The sequence below is a fragment of the Lissotriton vulgaris genome, chromosome 5 (assembly GCF_964263255.1).
Source record: "Lissotriton vulgaris chromosome 5, aLisVul1.2, whole genome shotgun sequence".
Lineage (NCBI taxonomy): Eukaryota > Metazoa > Chordata > Amphibia > Caudata > Salamandridae > Lissotriton > Lissotriton vulgaris.
The window spans coordinates 1,780,783,778-1,780,802,770 of NC_141693.1; the positions used below are offsets into that span (position 1 = coordinate 1,780,783,778).

Here is an 18,993-nt window from a genome sequence, read left to right on the forward strand (position 1 = left end):
CAGGACTTTTAAATGTTATTTGAATAACACCAAAATCTATTAAACAGTCCAAACCATTATTGGAATGATATGAACTTCTTCAAAAAAAGATATAGCTAGCTGGATAATTTCTTGTATAATCACTTGCCACCAAATGTTTCCGTTGGTAAGCCTAAGGCTTATTTACTCCATGGAAAAGCAGCTACTATTGCTCCGATGTGGAATGTGCAGGCAACCTGGAGATTGGTACAACTGTTTGCTAATCAGCACTGCATTGATTCTGCCTCCAGAATAGAGACTTCATTGCACGATTTATTTGCTCATTTATAGTTCTACATTTTTTCACCATGGTCCTTGGAACCCTCTTCCGCAGTTTTGCGTATATATGTATATGGTATTTCTATAGCTCAAACCTAGCCAAAAGGCAGTGAAGCGCTCTACATGGTCTAAAGCAGTCTTAAAGTTGGTCAGTGATAGGTTGCAAAGCGGAGTTGTTGATGGCTAATCATAATGAAGTGCTCTTTAAAGAGTTAAGTCTTTAATTCACTTTATGTTGCTGAGCTGTTAAAGAGGTTTGTCCATCAAGAGAATACGACTACAGTGAGGGTTCAAGTGACTTCTATAATCTTGGTTCACTGTCCTGGGTTTCCATCTGAATCCATAAATAATCCTCCGCTATCCAAGGACTTTAGTTGAAAAAGCAATAATGGTGTTAATCCTTCCACTGCATTTTCTTTAAGATGAACTACCTTACACTGTACCTGCACTGCAAGATGGGAAGGTTGTCAACCTCAGGAATTCCTAAAAGTTAAAATGCTTAATTGGTACTGTCAGTTCTCAAGCAATTAATTAGTACGCCTTATCACTGTGAGTGTATACAGGCGCTGGGTTGCTGGGCTTTGTCGAAGAGCCAGGTCTTGAGTTTCCGCTTGAAGTCAGTCAGTGAGTGTGATGTTCGGAAGGGAGAAGTCATTCCAGGACTTGGCGGCGAGGTGAGACAAAGAACAGCCTCTGCTGAGGCTATGGCGGATGCAGTGTCTGTGCGCAGGAGGCTGATTGGAGGTTTCTTAGTGGTTGGTGGAAGTTTCTGGATGGTTGGTGGAAGTTCAAGCAGTGGTTCATGTATGCTAGTCCTTGGTCGTGGTGGGCTTTGTTGGCGTTTGTCAATAACTTGAATTAGCATCTCTTCTGGACAGGTAGCCAGTGGAGGTTTCTCAAGTGTTGGGTAATGTGGGTCCGCTTAAGCATGTTGAGGATCAGTCTGGCCACTGTGTTCTGTATCCTCTTGAATCTTCTCATCAGTTCCGTGGCAGTTGCTGCGTACAGTATGTTGCCTTATTCCAGCCTGCTGGTAATTAAGGCTTGTGCAACTGTTTTTCTTTTGTTGATGGGGCGCAATTTGAAGATTCTTCGGAGCAATCTGAGAATGTAGAAATGGTTGGAGGAAACTGTTGATCTGTTGCTTCATGGTGAGTTTACTGTCCAAGATGATGTTGAGGTTACCCGTGGTCTGTCAGTGTCTGAGTGTATCCAAGTTTGGCGGACCACCATGTGTTGTTCCAGAGAGAGGTGTGATTGCCAAAGATCAGCACTTCGGTCTTGTCAGTGTTTAGTTTGACAGTTGGTCTTCATCCAGTCTGGGACATTCCTCATGCAGTTGTGGAAGCTGGTCTTGGCAGTGGTGGGGTCTGCTGGGAGCGAGAGGTGAGATGATGCTTGTGGGTTCCAATGTGAAGGGAGGTAGGCATGTTCTGAGTTTGTCCCATGAGAAATTATACAATTGACTGGAGTGTGTCTCCCATGATCCCAGTCTGGTGCAGCCTCTTGATGAGTGTGTGGTAGGATACAGTATTGAGAAGTCGATGAGGATCAGGGCCGACGATTCTCCCCTGTAACAGGATGCAGATGTTATCCGTAGCTGGCGATCAGTGTGGTTTCAGTGCTGTGGTAGGCACGGAATCCAGATTAGGAGGAGTCTAGCAGGTTGTTTTTCTCCAGGTGTTTGGTGAGCTGCCAGTTGATGGCATTGTCCCGGACTTCGGTGAGGAACGAGAGCAGTGAGATTACATAGGGCAGCAGTTCTGCAGTTCGCTCAAGTCGGCAGAGGGTTTCTTGAGGAGGGGTCAGACTTCTGCATGTTTCCATGCATTGGGAAGGGTGGCAGTGGTGATGGATGAGTTGAGGATGGTGGTTTGATGGATCCTGATCTCGTTGCTCCCTAGCTTGAAGAGGATGTGGAGGCAGGAGTCCGTTGGTGTTCTTGACTGAATGGAGTTCATAATAGTTGTAGTGTCTGGTTTGGGGAGTTGTTTCCATGTGGTGAGGCACTGATCGGGAGTGGCTTCCATTGGAGGGAGGAGGCTAAGGAGGTCCGTGAGTTGGGACTGAACGTTCCTGTACATGGTGGATATCTTGTGGAAGTGGTTCGCTAGAGCTTTGCATAGTTCTGTGAGGGGGAAATCATGTTCTCCAGTATTGGGGTGTCTTTCATAGATTCACATGCCTGAATCATTCCCAGTCATCGGAGTGGGAGTCCCACGGTATATAAAAAAGCAATAATATGCCTGTAATAACCAAAAAACCTTAGTAATAACCAACCAGAAAGTAAAGTAGCCCTCAGCTACAGGAGCAAAAGCTCCCACACGCATGACTATCCTAGTCATTTTGTATAGACCAAGCTGCAGCCAATCAGGCGACAGCACCCACCAGAATGTTCTCCCCAGAGGCTCAGGCTCTCAGATTTTCTACCGCACGTCGTGTGAAGGGAGTCTTACTGAGCTCTGCTCAGTTTCTTCTTACTTTAGTTGTTTTTTTACCTTCTAAAGATGTCTACGTCTAAATCCCTTTTTAGGGCTTGTGATTCCTGTGGAAAGCTAAGACTTACAAGGAGGATCCTCACAAGAAATGTATATATTGTCTGTATCCTGATCATGAGGCATAGGAGTGTAAAATCTGCGGAACTTTTCCTCAGAAAAACCTCTGGGACAGAGGGGGTCGTCTTCTCCTGTGGCTCCAGAGGATAAAGGACAAAGATAACCCCGTTTCTGAGGTAGGGAGCATCGCCTTGGGTCTTCTGTATCCTCGAGGAAGAGCAAAGCTGAGGCTGAGTTAGCTTCTCCTGGGGCGAAGGTGTTGAGAAAAGCCCAATCCTCTCAGGATTCTGGCGTGCCTTCTACTTCAATCAATCAATCAAGACATTTGTACAGCGCACGACTTACCCGGAGGGTCTCAAGGCGCTTGGGGGGGGTGCTGCTACTGCTCGAACAGCCAGGTCTTGAGCTTCTTCCTGAAGGAGAGGTGGTCCTGGGTCAGGCGCAGGTCGGACGGGAGGGAGTTCCAGGTCTTGGTGGCCAGGTAGGAGAAGGACCTTCCTCCTGTTGTCGTTCTTCGGATGCGGGGGACGGCGGCGAGGGCGTGACTGGCTGATCGGATATGGCGTTTGGGAGCGTAGAAGTTGATGCGGTTGTTGAGGTAGCTCGGGCCTTGATCGTGTAGGGCTTTGTGTGCGTGGTGAGGAGACGGAAGGTGATTCTTTTGTTGACGGGGAGCCAATGCAGGTTTCTCAGATGTCCGGAGATGTGGCTGTGTCGTGGGATGTTGAGGATAAGTCTGGCTGAGGTGTTCTGGATCCGCTGGAGTCTCTTCTGGAGCTTGGCGGTGGTTCCGGCGTAGAGGGTGTTGCCGTAGTCCAGACGGCTGGTGACGAGGGCCTGGGTGACCGTCTTCCTGGTCTCGGTGGGGATCCACCGGAAGCTCTTCCGTAGCATGCGCAGGATATTGAAGCACGACGAGGAGACGGCGTTGACTTGTCTGGTCATGGAGAGGGAGGAGTCCAGGATGAAGGCCAGGTTGCGTGCGTGGTCTGACGGTTTGGGTGCGGTGCCCAGGGCGGGGGGCCACCAGGAGTCGTCCCAGGCGGAGGGCGAGGAGCTATTAAACCTATTAATCTGGTCCTAGTACGCCCTCAAAGAAAGCTGGAAAATCTACAACTTCAAAGATAGCTTCTCAAAAGATTTTACCTCAGGCTGTTCCTTTGACCACTTCATCGTCAAATACAGCTTCACCGTCGCCATCCCTTCATGTGGCTACCTCTTCAACATCTCCTCACGTCGACGCTGGTTCATGTCCAAATTCGACCTATCTCGTCGTCGAAGATAGTGCCATCTACCGTCGACGTCCCACCGTTGACGAGAATCTTGAAGGTACCGTCGACTGGTACTCCGTCGTCGACTCTAACGTCGATGAACATCTTGCCGTCGACGAAGTTAGCCCTACCGTCGACGACATCCTCGTCGACGAAGTTACCGCCGACGACCTCGTCGACGAAAATACCGTCGACGACATCCTCGTCGACGAAGAAAATACTCCCGTCGACGACCTCCTCGTCGACGAAGAAGGCGCTTCGTCGACGACGTCCTCGTCGACTAAGAAAGACACCCCCGTCGACAAAGTCATTGTCGACGTATGGTCAAAAGAGGAAAAACTACTCTGTCAAGAGGAAAAACCTCTTATCGAGGAAGAGACAACAAAAGCAAGTGAGACAAACAACCTGCCGCCACTTTTACCCAACCTGAAGCAAATTGGAGGAAGAATATCCCTAATTACTCAAATTGGCTCAAGATTACCATGGAGAGATGGGTACTGGATGTGGTATCCAGAGGTCACATTCTGGAATTCGTCAAAGCCCCTTCAAATTCTCCCCCAAAGGGACCACCACCAGCTCATCTCAAGGAGCTGTTTTCCCAAATATATTCTATGATTCGAAAAGGAGCAATCAAGAGGGTACCTCAACATCAAAGAGGAAAAGGATTTTATTCGAGATTTTTCCTAATTCGCAAGAAGTCGGGGGAATGGCTTCCCATCCTCGACCTGCGTGCCCTCAAAAAATTGTCCTTCAGAATGTGAACGCTTAAAGAAATCCTCCAGTTTCTTTCAGAAGGAGTTCACATGGCAACACTCGACCTTCAGGACGCATACTTCAATGTGCCCATTTTTCCCAGACACCAGAAGTTCTTGCGGTTCAGAGTGGCTGGCAGGGACTTTCAGTTCAAAGTCCTCCCCTTTGGATTACGATCAGCCCCCAGAGTCTTTACAAAGATGCTAGCTCCGGTGGCAGCTCACTTGCGATTGGAAGGAATTCAGATTTATCCATATTTGGACAACTGCCTTATCAAGGCCAGTTCTTTCCTCGCAGCAAGAACTCACGTTCAGAGATGTCTGTCGCTACTTCAGAGTCTAGGTTTCTCTATACATTTTGAAAAGTCTCATCTAACTCCATCACAGAGAAAATCTTTCTTGGGAGCGACGCTGGACACAAAGCTCGCCCAGGTCTTCATATCAAAAGAAAGGCAGTTGAAGATTCACAAGATGGCATCTGCATTGCTAACAAGAAAGTGCATTTGTTAGCAAATTCAAGTCTTTCCTGGGGAGGATCTCGTCCTGTATTCTTCTCACCCCCAACTGCCGCCTAAGAATGAGGCCCTTACAAGAGGAACTCGGTCTTCAGTGGATACAGGTAACCGGATCATTCGAGGACGTGATCAACATAACTCCTCGAATGAGGAACTCCTTTCAATGGTGGATGCAAAAGTGCAACCTGCAGACGGGATGTGCATTCCTAACAGAAGTGCCCAGATTCATCGTGACTACAGATGCTTCTCTGGAAGGCTGGGGCGCCCACCTTCAAGGAATGACAATCAGTGGCAAATGGAACATACAGCAAAGAAAATGGCACATAAACCTCTTAGAGTTGCGAGCCATTTTTCTCGCCCTGAAATCCTTTCAAGCAATTTTAGAGGACTCTGCGGTTCTAATTCGAACGGACAACACAACCAGCATGCACTACCTGACAAACAGGGATGCACAAGGTTGGCCCGATTATCCCATCAGGCACAGGAGATTTGGAATTGGGCACTGGATCACAACATCAATCTGTCGGCGGTCCATGTCCCAGGGATTGCCAATGTACTGGCCGATTCCCTAAGCAGGTCTGCTGCAGGCAATCACGAATGGGAGCTACATCAACTAACCCTGGATCACATATTCCAAGAGTGGGGTCATCCCGACCTGGATTTGTTTGCGACGAATCAGAACCGGAAATGCCCACGCTTTGCCAGCTGGATTCCCCACAAGAACTCATGCGGGGATGCCCTTTCGATGAACTGGTGTCAGATATTTGCATACGCTTTTCCGCCGATTCCTTTAATTCCCAAGGTCATCAGGAAGATGAGGAGACAGCCATGTCGTCTAATCCGGATTGCTCCAAGTTGGCCCCGACAATATTCGTTCACCGAGCTGCTCCTCCTCCTCTCGGAGTGCAGACCGATTCAGCTGCCTCGAATACTGAATCTCCTGACAATCCAAGAAGGCCAAGTGTACCACCAGTTTCGTTGAAATTATCAGCCTGGCTCCTCAACACAATGATTTTGCCAACTTAGACATTCCTCAAGATTGTCAAGAAGTTCTCGCTAATGCCAGAGCGCCGTCAACAATTAAGACCTACAAGCTCAAGTGGAAGCGTTTTTGTGCCTGGTGTCAAGCTGCTGATCTGCTTCCCACTCATGCTAGACCAGAACAAAGGTTGCCTTTCTTCCTGCATTTGGCTAGATCGGGTTTGGCACATTCGACCCTAAAGGTATTCCTGGCAGCCATTTCCAGATTCCGTCAGGACGGAACAAGCTCTGTTTTCTTCAAGAATAATCCAGCAATTTTTTAAAGGACTATTTCGGATGTTTCCTCCAATTCGACGACCACCTCCATCTTGGCATTTGAATGTGTTCTCAGTGGCTGTGGGTCAGGAGAATTCTCTGACAATGGTGAAGAGTTCTCCCGGTTAGCCCATGCCATTCCCCTGTGCTCAGAGATATTGTTTGTTTCCTTTCAGCTTCATTTGCTTTGTTGAAGGCGCACACGTTTTATGCATATCTTGACTTACTTGGTTTGCCCTGTGTGCCTGTCAGCTTGATTGTGCCGTGAATTTGCCTGTCTGTGATAGTTTTTTTGTTGTTTTTTTTAAAGGTTTTAGCCTGCTTGCCTTTTTACCCTGCATAGCTTGCTTGTGTTTATTTTTTGTTGAATTGCACCCATTTTGTATTCATTTGATTCGCTTGTACGGTGAGCTGCGCCGCTCGCTCACAGTTCCCACCGCCGGCTTTCCAGCACCCCTGCCTAGACCTACCTAATAAAAGTTGCAGCAAAGGCAAGCCCATCTGAGCCCGTCTGCACCTGGACCACACCCATCGCCAAGAACCCTGGCCCTCTGGACACCTACAGGTACCCTACTGCAGAACTCCGAGCACTGGACCCAGGACGCTTGCTCGCTTTACTACTGGACCGTTCGCCTGCCACTGTTGTCTCTTCTCCTGCAAAGCAGCACCACCAGCCCACACAGAAAACCATGCCTCTGCGTCGACTGGGACCATCCTGGAAACACTCAGCAGCCTCCTGATCAGTGCCAAATCCCTCTTCAAACGCACTACTGAGGTCTGGGATACCATCTCCACCCTCGCCCCTGACGTGGCCTTCATCCCAGAAACCTGTCTCAACGGCGCCTGCGCCCTGACATCGCCACCACTGCGCCAAACGTTTACAAGATGATGCACAGGGACCGCACCAATAACTCGGAGAGGGTATCGACATCCTCCACAAAGACGCCATCCGCGGCACCATCACCAAAGACAACACTTCAGCAATCATGGAACACCTTCATTTCCAACTCCACACAAATTACAAAACAACCATCAAATGCACCCTCGCCTACAGATCCTCATGACCACGCAACTCCATCACAGACATTATCACCCCATTTGCTATCGAGTCCGAGCACTACATCTTCCTCGGAGTCCTCGACTTCCACCTTGACAATCCCACAGACATCTACTCCGCCAACCTCCTAGAGCAAATGGACAACATCAGCCTAACTCAACTGGTTACAGACCCCACACACAAAGCGGGACACACACTGGACCCGATCTTCACTTCAAAACAGAAATCACCTGGACCAACCACTCCATCCTCCATTTCTCCATCGCAGGACCTATGCACACCACACCCAACCCCACCAACAACCTCTTCCGCAGATGGAGCCAAGTGACACAGACCCAACGGATGGACACCCTCAACACCACCCTCCAGCTGCATGCAACAACCAACCTGGTACAAGCTCTCATACTATTAAAGGCTACATTTTCCCTTTATAGGTGGTTTTAAAAAAGTCTAGTACAGTGGTGTTTTCATTTAAATATATCGTAGTGTCGTTTTGTCTCAGTGGGTTTACTTTTTAAAATCAACAAATAAAGAAAATATATAGAACATGTTACCTATTATTGGTTTTTGTTTTAAAAATATATATATTTTTTTAATGTGCCCGAGGATACTCCTTGTGCATGCAGGTCTTAACTGTCTAACTGTTATGAATTCAGAGAGAATACCGTAAAACATACCTAGAGTCACATGCAAGTTCCTTTTCCCTGGACACAAGCCATCCATTTCTCTATCAAAAAACAACAGTTTGACTAAGTTGATGTTTATGATGGTTGCTGTGAACTACATGTTTAAAGGTAACGATCTATACCGTTTTGATAAAAGATATGAATGCTGATTGCGCTGGCCTTAGACAACTGAAGTAGTGTATCCACCTAAGGTTATGTGAGAGTGACACTTTTTCATTGTTTTAGTGTTTAAAAGTGCTTCAAATTTTTTTTTCATTAGATTTTGACCGCCACAGTGATCCAGAGGAGTCGTTTGCAAGAGACCTCCCAGATTTTCCATCCATAAATCCTGAAGCTTTGGGACTAGATGATGAAGATGACACTAGCATTGGCATCCCAAGCACTGCTTTTCACTCGCAGAGGGCAGAAGAAGCACAGCTCTACTACGACCAGGAAGAATTAGACGCTGAGATGTCTCTTAGCGGACTGCCACCTGTTCAGAATTTCACAAGCGATTTAGCTGGGTTAGTTACCAGAGGAATGATCCAGTATGCCCTATCAGGAGCTGCCCAACAAATGCCCTTATTCAGTGACAATCCGCCACGACCAGCAAAAACATATCACAGAAATTCTAGTTCTGAATTTGACACTGATGCAGAAGGGGACGATTTTGAACTGCTTGACCAGTCTGAGTTGAACCAGTTTGATCCAACCACTAATCGTGGCCATCAATGAGCACTTGGTGTTTTCTGTAAGACCTAACAAAGGTTTGATGAAACATGTTAATTGTAGATTTAATCTTTGAATTCTGTCTTTGTGTGTAAATGAGATTTCGGCTAGTGTTCCTTTCAAACTAGTTGGGCTCATCACTGTGACGTCTGAGTCTGTAAGATTAGTTTGAGGTTAAAAAAGTAAACAAAAGCTATTCTTTGAAAGAGAAAAAATAGATGCTCTTCATATGTGTTCCTTCAGAAGCATTTGATGTATCTACAAAACAATGCTGTAAACATGTTCTTTATTTTTAACAATGAACCTCAAATTCTCAGTGGTAGAAATGGCCAAATAAATTATTCAAGTACTGAAAAAATAATCTCTAGACATGCAGCCTGCGTTGTCATCCTGTCTTTGCTCAAGTTCATTATACCTTTTCTTTTTTCTGCACACCTTTCCTCAAAATATACATCTAGGTTTCTTTTAAACCGTTGCCTGGGATTTCAGTTGCTTCATGATCCACCACTTGATAGCTAAGTATGTAATAAGTAACTGTTCCACGATAATTTTGAGGAAAAAACCTGAACATAAAGGCCACTTGGAAATGGCCTGAACTTCTTGCTAAGTATATGGCCTCAAATAATTTCCATTGTGCATTTAGTATAGCATCCCATTAGCAGGTAAAACTAGAGTAATTTTACTATGTGCCATTGCTCATTGACAATATAACTTTCTGTGTAAGTTGCTGCAGTCGAGCTTAACGGTTACCCACTGCACCGAAAAATTATGTTTTTATATCTGCTTTTGGAGTGCATTCCTTATTTTGTATTACTGTGGTTTCCTTTTTACTAATTTCTAATTGTCTATTTCTATACACAGATATTTTGGTTTTATTTAGTTTGGGTATGAATATTTTTCGTGCCATTCTTCTGCCATGACCGAAGTAGATTGGCCCAAAACTCAGCATGCATGTTCAATTCTAAGATGATGGGTCCTCCACCAGTTTAAAAAGTAAGGCATCTCCCCTCTGCCAGAGCTATGCCATGTTGCACCATAAGATTGACACGAGGGCCTGGCTATGTTTCTACCTGAAATATAGGTATGGAGCCTTCTTTCATGTCGACTAAGCTCACTAATTGTGAGGCACTTAAGCCACAGTACTACCTCACAGCAGAGTCTGGTAGACATTACCTCCACTACATCTGAGTTTCTTATCGCTCCAAGGTCACAAGGCCGCAGTCTCAGTTAAAACTAGTGGATCATTGTTGACATTTTGAAAATATATATTTTTGAAAAATGAACATCATACATGACTTGCTATGACAAAATGTGACATAAACCACAGAAAACGATGCTGAATCAGTGAACTGATTCTGACATCACAATGCATTTTTTCCTTATAATTTAGATTATCCACCTAACCTCTCAACTCCCCATCCCTCTTTCCCGCCACCCTCTTCTAGGATATCGTTCAATTTAATGCATTCCTTTATGACCTGGATAATCTATTGTTTGGCATGTTGGAAGGAAGAAGATTTAGTTTTTCTCTCGAGGTAGGAGTCATCGGCTACATTACTCTCGGATAGGCAAATCATCTAATGAGACCCTAAGCTAAAGCTTTTTTCCCACGGTACTCTTGAATTGTGACACTGTTTTACCCCCATATGATGACTACTATTTCTCTGAGATTTAGAGGGTAATCTTGGTGGCATTAAATTCAGTGATCTCTCATCCTGTATGTGAAAGATTGTTGTGAGAAATCCATTGTATGGGACAAGCTATTTCCCTGCCTACAGTGACCTTAAGGGATTTCCGATTAATATTTTTTAAACTGCTCCATTTAGACTAGTCATCACAAGGAATAATCATGCATAGATGTCTCGTTCAGAAGATTCATATCCGTCAGTTTTGAAAGTAGTGATAGCTAGTTATGTACACCATCTATAGTCCATATTTTCTTATTTTGCAGAGAAATTTCCAAATCAGATTAAGTATGTTTCTATCCATAGTACCTGGCCAAGATAGAAAATACCCAAATAGCTATCTACTTTCTGACTTTCGAGGTGAGGGTAATTGCACAAGATGTCTCGCTTTCTATAACAAATTTTGACTTTCATCTCTGGAAATCAAGGAAAGATTTGGTTTCTAGTGCATTTCCCTTAGTCATATCTAAGTGATTGCATTTCATGTGTGTCAGCTTAAGGTAGTAGTGGCTTTTTAGCTAACACCACTTTCTTTGCATACCAGGACTTAAGGGCCCATATGTGTAATGGATAATCTACAGGTCTATTCAGTCTAAAAACGACATCACGCATGATATGTGGCAACCTGGCAGCTGTGCTCCTATCTTGTCATTCAAAAACAACAGTTATATTGTCAAGGTCTTCACTGTACGATTTCTTTCCCCAAAGGCATTGGTTCAGGTTTTACTTCTTCTGTTGTTAAAACTAGTAATTTGTGTAGTACTGCATATGTCTCATGGTGGTCTCGGGTCCTCATTGAAGCATCAGACTGATTACTTCTATGAATTGATATTGCTAATATAGGTTTCTGTGGAAAAGGAACACCTTTACCTACTTCCGCAAAAAGAAATGGCCCTCAGCTAATCTCAACTCAAATGGAAAGACATTCCCGACCTTGCTTTCAGCACTGAAAAAGCTCTCCCTCCTTTTCTGACTACGCAGTCTGGCTAGTGCCAATTAACACTGCCCAGGGGAACAAAGTATTCTTGTTGGGTTATAGGATAATGTATTAAGTAGAAAATGAAGATTTGTAAACTGGTCTGTGCCGTGCTCTATACAGGCAGGCTTATGCAGAATGCTGTCATTCACTCTTGGAACAATAGAGAACATGAGCAGTGCTACTCCAGTGGAAGGCATCCAAAATCCAGCGCCACAGTTCAACAGGTTAACAATAATCATTTGTTTTTTGTGTGGAAATAAAAATATACACATATTTCATAGAACCCTTTATACAAAAAGTGATCCAAGAATAAATAAAAAAAGAAAGTTGTGCAGGTGAGTGATGTCAAGTGATAATACACAAATAAGCAAACTGTGGAAAAGCTTGGTTGCAAAACATGCATGAGATCTTCTAGGATAATGGAAACAATCTGTATATTTATCCTAGTTTCACCGTATTTTATCAACCGTTCCAATCAAGCGGGATTTGTGACGTTTTGTCCCCACAAAGTCAATTTCACCCGAATCTTCATCAGGACAAATTATATATGCATTCTAAAAGACAGGAAGGATGAGAAGGTCATTAAATGTTTAAACAAATCTCAAGTAGTGAGAATACACTAAAAGGTTACTTAATCTCACCTCTGCATCAGCATAATATATAGTGCTACAAATATAAGGAAACAAAGAAGAAAAATCTATAATGGACTGTAGTTTTCACACAGCCTATTATTGATTTTTCTTGTGTTTCATTTCTTATTATAGTTGGAACAACTATAAAAGGCAATCTTTAATGTTCTAAAAGTTATATGCACAAATCCAAATTAACCATTGTTTTAGTATACATGACACCAAGGTTATGTGGAATACAGGGTTACCACTTTTGTTATTACTAGTACTTTCTTTAATATGCCCTTGTATTTCAGCCAGAGAAAAAATCTGTTTGCATTCTGCAAAACTTTAATTCTTGTCAGTTGCTTAATGGACAGACCTAAGTGGGCCCCAGTTGAGTAGTTACCATTTAGAGCACCAAGGTTAACTCTGGCTGAGTTGTTTATGGAATGCTCAAGAAATAGGACTACCCATCTGATTTGGCTACGCCTTATTACCAGCGACCTTATTCACCTGGACATCCAGGCTTTCATGAATAGATAGCGGAACGGGCCATGGTCCTAAGGTGTTTACTGAGATTCACATGAGGCCTACTTCACATGAGGCATTGATTTGCTGTTTAGAAATGTTTTCTTTTGCAGTGGGTAAGACTTGAAGGATTAAATGATTTTCATGTCTATAGCTATACATTTAATTCTGAATATATGCAACAGTTTGTCAAATGCAGATTTAAAAATTGATTTGATGGTACTTAACCTTGCAGAATTCAAAAAGTGGGGTATGATGGTGAAATATGGAGGCTGCACCACTACTGTGCTCTGCTTCAGTAGAATTAACTTTATTGAGAATAGAGATATTCCTTGCTATGCTGTCATATTGATTTATGTGTGATCCCCATTGTGTGATGGCTCATGGTGTTAAACCCTCCGCGTACATCTCATATCCAGGGTCCATCACCCCCTTCACTTGTTATAATCTCAGTTTGCCCAGGCTGAAAGTTAGCACTGGTTCTGTATGGCAAACTAGCTAAACTACTGCTGGGACAACATCCAATAGCTCACTAAGATTGGTGAAAGGTTGAGACTGAAATATTCACATCATTGTCACTATGTATGAGAGGTTTGCTAGTGATTAGATCTAATCACTGCTTTTACAGAAACAGTGTTGCTATGTACTTTTCGGCTGGGCAGTGCTGGGTATTCACATCCACCAAAGGTATAGCCAGAATGATGTTCAGTCTGTAGATCAGCTGACCGAGAATTGTTAGAGGGTTCTCAAGCACTCTTCTCTCCCTATACTGGGGATCCTTCTATTTGACCTGGATTGTCTAAATTATGTATATTTTTTTGTGAGAAGGATATGGAGTGTGCTTTCCATGACTCTTTGGACAGACTTTTGTTGGCAGAAGTTCTTATACTTCCTAAACTCACCAGGAATGCACCAGATTTATTTCTGTGAAGATATAACTTTCTTAATGTGTGTGAAGTCATAATTCCTTTTCACCTTGCTTACCTACGTTTTATTTTGAATAATTTTCTGGATAATTTTAGTTTATTTGTAGCCTTTGCTGTATAGTTTTACATACTGCTAGTTTTCCATGTCCTCTTTCCTTTTTCTGCCTGTATCTTGATATTATTTAACAGTATCAAGAGTCTGTAGCTGTCATTCCCTCAATAGAGAAGTTGAGTTCTAAGACCACTGCTTCTTAAGTCAGAGCTGTAGCAGTTGGCTTCTAGGGATGAAGATATTTGAGTGGTCCAGTCTGCTTAAGGAACCGTAAACCTACACTGTGACCACCTGATCCAGTGGGTCTTCCTCTCTTTGAGTATACTGATATAAACATATCCATATTTATTGTAACATTTTTCAACATTGACCTTCATAGACTGTTTTCCCACATTTAATTCACTTAAATTATCTCTGTCAGCTGGAATGGAATCTCCTTTTTAAAGCAGGGAAAAATTGACACCTCAGAGTGTCCCAGACTGCGTTAAGGACTACTGTAAGACTGCAGCTACGACTGACCAAAGAGCATAAGCCTGTTCCTACCTTTCTCTTTCAATTCTACTCCTCTAAATTTTGACCAGTACCATGACAATCCACCTTATTAAACCTTGAAAAAGACCGAGGCCTGTATGGTGGTGTGGGGCGAAACAAGTGTGTGCTGTCTACCCATTGTTTCTCAGTTGTATTCGAAATGATAAAAAAAACTGGAAAGCAATGAAAACTTAAGCGATATCGATACATACTAAATGTGCCATATAAGTTTAAATGAATCTGTGTTATGTATGAACCCCATTTTATTATAATCCCAAGTGCTTGAATCTGCAAATTGTCGCTTTAAAACGGAGGTAATTCCATTCCAGTTTACAAGCTTCTTTAACCACGTGATAATAGGCACTAACTAACAATCGGGAATGCACTGACTCATCAGCTACATATTTCTTATGCCATTGCATAGGCGATTCCTCTTTTGAACCTATGTAAAAGCAACTGTTATCTGACTTAATCAATAAGTTTCACCTGGTCTTTTTACAGACGCACACACTCCTTTTCCTGTGAGTCATTCTTTAGGAGAAAAATGTTTAACCTTACCTGGGTCAATGTCTGCTCAAGGCAGTCTGTTGCATTTGTGGTAATCAAGATCAGGATGCAGCTCCTTGACATGAACTCATGGCTCGAATGGGACATGTCAGCGGTGACTGCTTATTGCTGAACCAGGGCTGTGTGAGTACGTTCTACATGTAAATTGGGTTCTTTAAGTCTTCGTTTAATCAACCGGAACAAACATCCATGCGACAGCCCTTCTGAGTCTTATTTTGTATAAGAGTAGCTTGGAATTGGACTCAAAAGACGACCTTTCAGATATTTTGCAAGCCTTTTTCTGCTTGCTAAACGTTGTGGATTTTGGCTTTCAGATTTGCACAATCTCTAGAACTCGTACATTTCTCTGGGGGTTGGGGGGGAGTATTCATATACTGCAAGTGAGAGGATTGGCAGAGAATTTTGATGTGTAAAGGGCTAAATGTTTTAGGACTACGGCATTGGTTCAAACTTTTGACCAGTGTGAGCCGCAAAGGGCAGAATGCATATAAAGACTTAATTAATTCTGTATTCTTGTTTTCATCTAATGTTACCTCCAATCTGCTTTGTAAACTTGGCACAGATTAACATATGTGTCTTTGTATGTTAAATGTGATTTGACAGTAGTAGTTGGTGATTATTGGTCCTGCAAGATGGGAGGTCGAGTGGGCCATGCTGATGAAAGTTAACCTTATGAGACCTATCGATATATCTGTTCTTTCCATGTCATTCCATATTAATATAGTTTGTAAGCTCTATACATTTACAAAAGCTCCTTGTAGACTCAGACTATTCAAAATGCTATGCTCTTACCATCCCCTTATTAGACTGCATACAGGATCAGTGCGTAGAGGCTAGGAAAGAAACCGTTAAGAAAATCAGATTACACTCACTGGTGCTCTGATGGGAAGAAATGTCCTTCCATCTATGTCAAACATGTCAATGATGTAAATAATGCAAAACAAAGACAAGTGCGATTTAGAAACTAAGGAATGAAGAAATAAGCAATTTCTGTTTTTCTGGAAGTGTTACATTAAATTGCAGTTGTGGTTTTGTGTTTAGTTGAAAGAAGCTCAGCCCAATTTTTTAAGCTGAAATGTGGAAGACAACATGAAGTAACAATCTGTATTTCCCACCATACTACTGTAATGGCAGTGTTAAGCAACTTTATCATTAATTTAGGACTCCTTCTCCAGTTTCAGAATGGCAAAATAAATGTGATATCCTATCCATGCCAGGGCTTTAAATAGAACAAATGAACTGTAATGTGAAGTATTACCTCCATTGTAATCTTTAGGCAGTTGTGATGTAGAATTGATAGAAGACCCGGTAAATCTCTTGTGTTTGTTGGTTCTCTCTTACTGGCTATGAATTGTCAAAATAACTGAAAAAATATAATATGGTCTCTACTTCTGAAGGAGACATGAGCACTTTCCCTCAAATAAATATTTTGTGTTTCTTACCTGCATGAGTAAAAATGCTTTTTTCCCCAGTGCTAACTGTCCAAAAATGATGAACTGATGCATTTACGTTATGAGGTGACATTGGGTAAATATTGGCAAGTACAGCAAGCCAAGAGATCACCAAGTGAAAGATGACTAACCATCTGTTCCCACTGCAATTCTTATGTTGTGTCTCAGCAAGAACAGCCAAACAGTAGGCAATTCAGTATTTACACTAGTACCATGGGTGTGCAAGAAAGCAATATTGTTCTATAATACCGAAGCGGATGTGAGGTGAAGTACTCCAGAGCACCTGATGATCACACTGTTATTGGCAATTTTAACTACTGTAGTTTCTTAAACTGCAATGCATGTACTGACAAGACATACAAAGATTGTCCCTGTGGAGCAAACAACTAATGCAATGACCAAAATATACTGTAACTTGAAGGCTTTTCACGCCCTTTACAAAAAGCACCGCCTGGGGTTTTCAGGTCTTCCCACGGACTGGTGGGGAGACATTGTTTACAAAGAATGCGCTACAACGCATTCCATTACAATGCGGTTGTTACAACAACGCATTGTTACATCGCAAACCATTGCAACGCAAGTCGTTACAATGACTTGCTGTGGGGGGCAGAAGGTGTTGGATTTAAAATCCAACACCTTCCCTACTGTTACACAGACTGGAGTTGGAATAATAAATTCTACTATTCCAACATCCAGCGCCCCCTACAGCAAGTCATTGAAAAGATTTGTGTTGTAATGGTTTATGATGTAACAACGCGTCGTAGTAACAACCACATTGTAATGGAATGCGTTGTAGCGCATTTGTTGTAATATCCCATAATCATCCTGGTGAACAGGAAGTATCTAGAACTTAAGAGTACATGTTGTGACTTGAAGACTGAGGGAGGGTGGATACTTTACAAGGATGTCAACTAGGTAGCTGCTGGCTAGTCCCTTCGTTGTTTTGAAAAATAGGACAAATAGATTTGGCAAGAACCTGTTTTTGGTAGATTGCCAAAATCCCAAAGAGGTTATAAAGTCCTGGCTGTAAAATATATTCTCTTACTGACTTCGGAAAACTAACATTGGAGAGGCCTACGGATAGAATGTTACAAGATTCAAACTTGCTTAAGACTATTTTGAAGGTAAATGTTTTAGTAGTATGGAAGGCGGCGTCGGGCTCGATTTTGCAAATGTTCAGCAGTTGGTATTCGGTAGCACTATCTCTGAATTTATTTTAAGGGCTCCTGACACTTAGTAAGGTTCAGTATTACTCCATGGTTTCTTACTGATGGCTGGATGATGATTGTCATGGGAAAATGTTATGGGGTGTGTGGTAGATATTGGTGCAGTTTTACCTGGCATAAAGATCTGTCTAGTTCGGAGTCCCAGTCAGAAACTTTAACTTGAAGGGCAGGGGTAAATGCTGGAAAAGAGAAGATGATTTGGATATCATCTACTTAGGAATGATCAGTGAAACCAAAAGAGAAAATAATGCTGCCTTGAGAGATAGCATAAAGGCAGAAAGCCATGGACTGAATGCTATAGGGGGTGTCTCAGGGTTCTGTGTTGAGCCCTACACTGTTCAATATGTATGTCGCCCCCCTGGCTAAAATCTCGGATAAATATGGAATTAGCGCCTTGTCCTATGCTGATGACCCAGCTATTAGTCTCCCTGACCCAAGCTCGGGCAGATGCTGCCTCCAACTTTGTAGCCTGCCTCCAAGAACTGGCTGACTGGATGGCAATTAATTGCTTAAGGTTGAATGGCAGCAAGACAGAGGTGTTGGTGATTGGGAAGGCTCCTTCTGTTTGGTCCTCGGCATGGTGGCCCCAGTCTCTGGGCTCGACTCCCATACCTTGTAAGCGGGCTAAGAATCTTGGGGTCTGGGTGGATAACCAGCTGTCCTTCGACTACCACACCTGGCAGGTGCTTGTTTTGGTATATTGAAGAGACTGAGAAAAACCCTTGATGCCCTTCCCATTGCATCTAGAAAGATCCTGGTCCACGCCATGGTAACATCTCTCCTGGACTATGGCAACCTTTTATATTTGGGCGCAACTGGCAAGATGCCTGCAGCGCCTACAGTGCATTCAGAATGCAGCAGCTAAACTAGTTCTCAGGCTCTCTAAAAGGGCCTCAGCGACTGGTGCGCTGGCTTCTCTGCACTGGCTTCCCATTAGGGAGAGGGTTAAGTTCAAGGCCTTGTGTGTGAGTCATCGGATCTTACAAAGAAAGGGCCCCTCATATCTTCACAATCTTCTCATACCCTATGTACCGACCAGACTTTTAAGGTCTGGCGGGAAAGGCACTGTACATGTCCCCAAAGTCAAGAGAGCCAGGATGGGTGGGCGATCGTTTCGTTACTTGGCTGCCCAATTGTGGAATTCGCTCCCGCAGACACTCCGTTTGGAGCACTCCGAAACGATCTTTCGGAAAGGTTTGAAGACCTACCTTTTCCCTGCGTCCTAATCCTGTGTGATAGGCGCTACTGTTCTCTACTGCCACTGCAGCGCGGGGACACACTGGCTCAGTGTAACCAGGCG

At 43.5% G+C, this 18,993-nt stretch overlaps 1 protein-coding gene across 1 annotated transcript in view; it reads left to right on the top strand.

The window, feature by feature from the left end:
- The window catches only part of RETREG3 (reticulophagy regulator family member 3), a 318,375-nt gene extending 301,918 nt beyond the window's left edge, over positions 1-16,457 (top strand). Inside the window, exon 9 of the mRNA XM_086924101.1 lies at positions 8,689-16,457. Within this exon, the coding sequence (XP_086780227.1) occupies positions 8,689-9,143 (455 nt within the window). The 3' untranslated portion in view covers positions 9,144-16,457. The remainder of the gene's footprint in view (positions 1-8,688) is intronic.
- Positions 16,458-18,993: the final 2,536 nt, after the last annotated feature.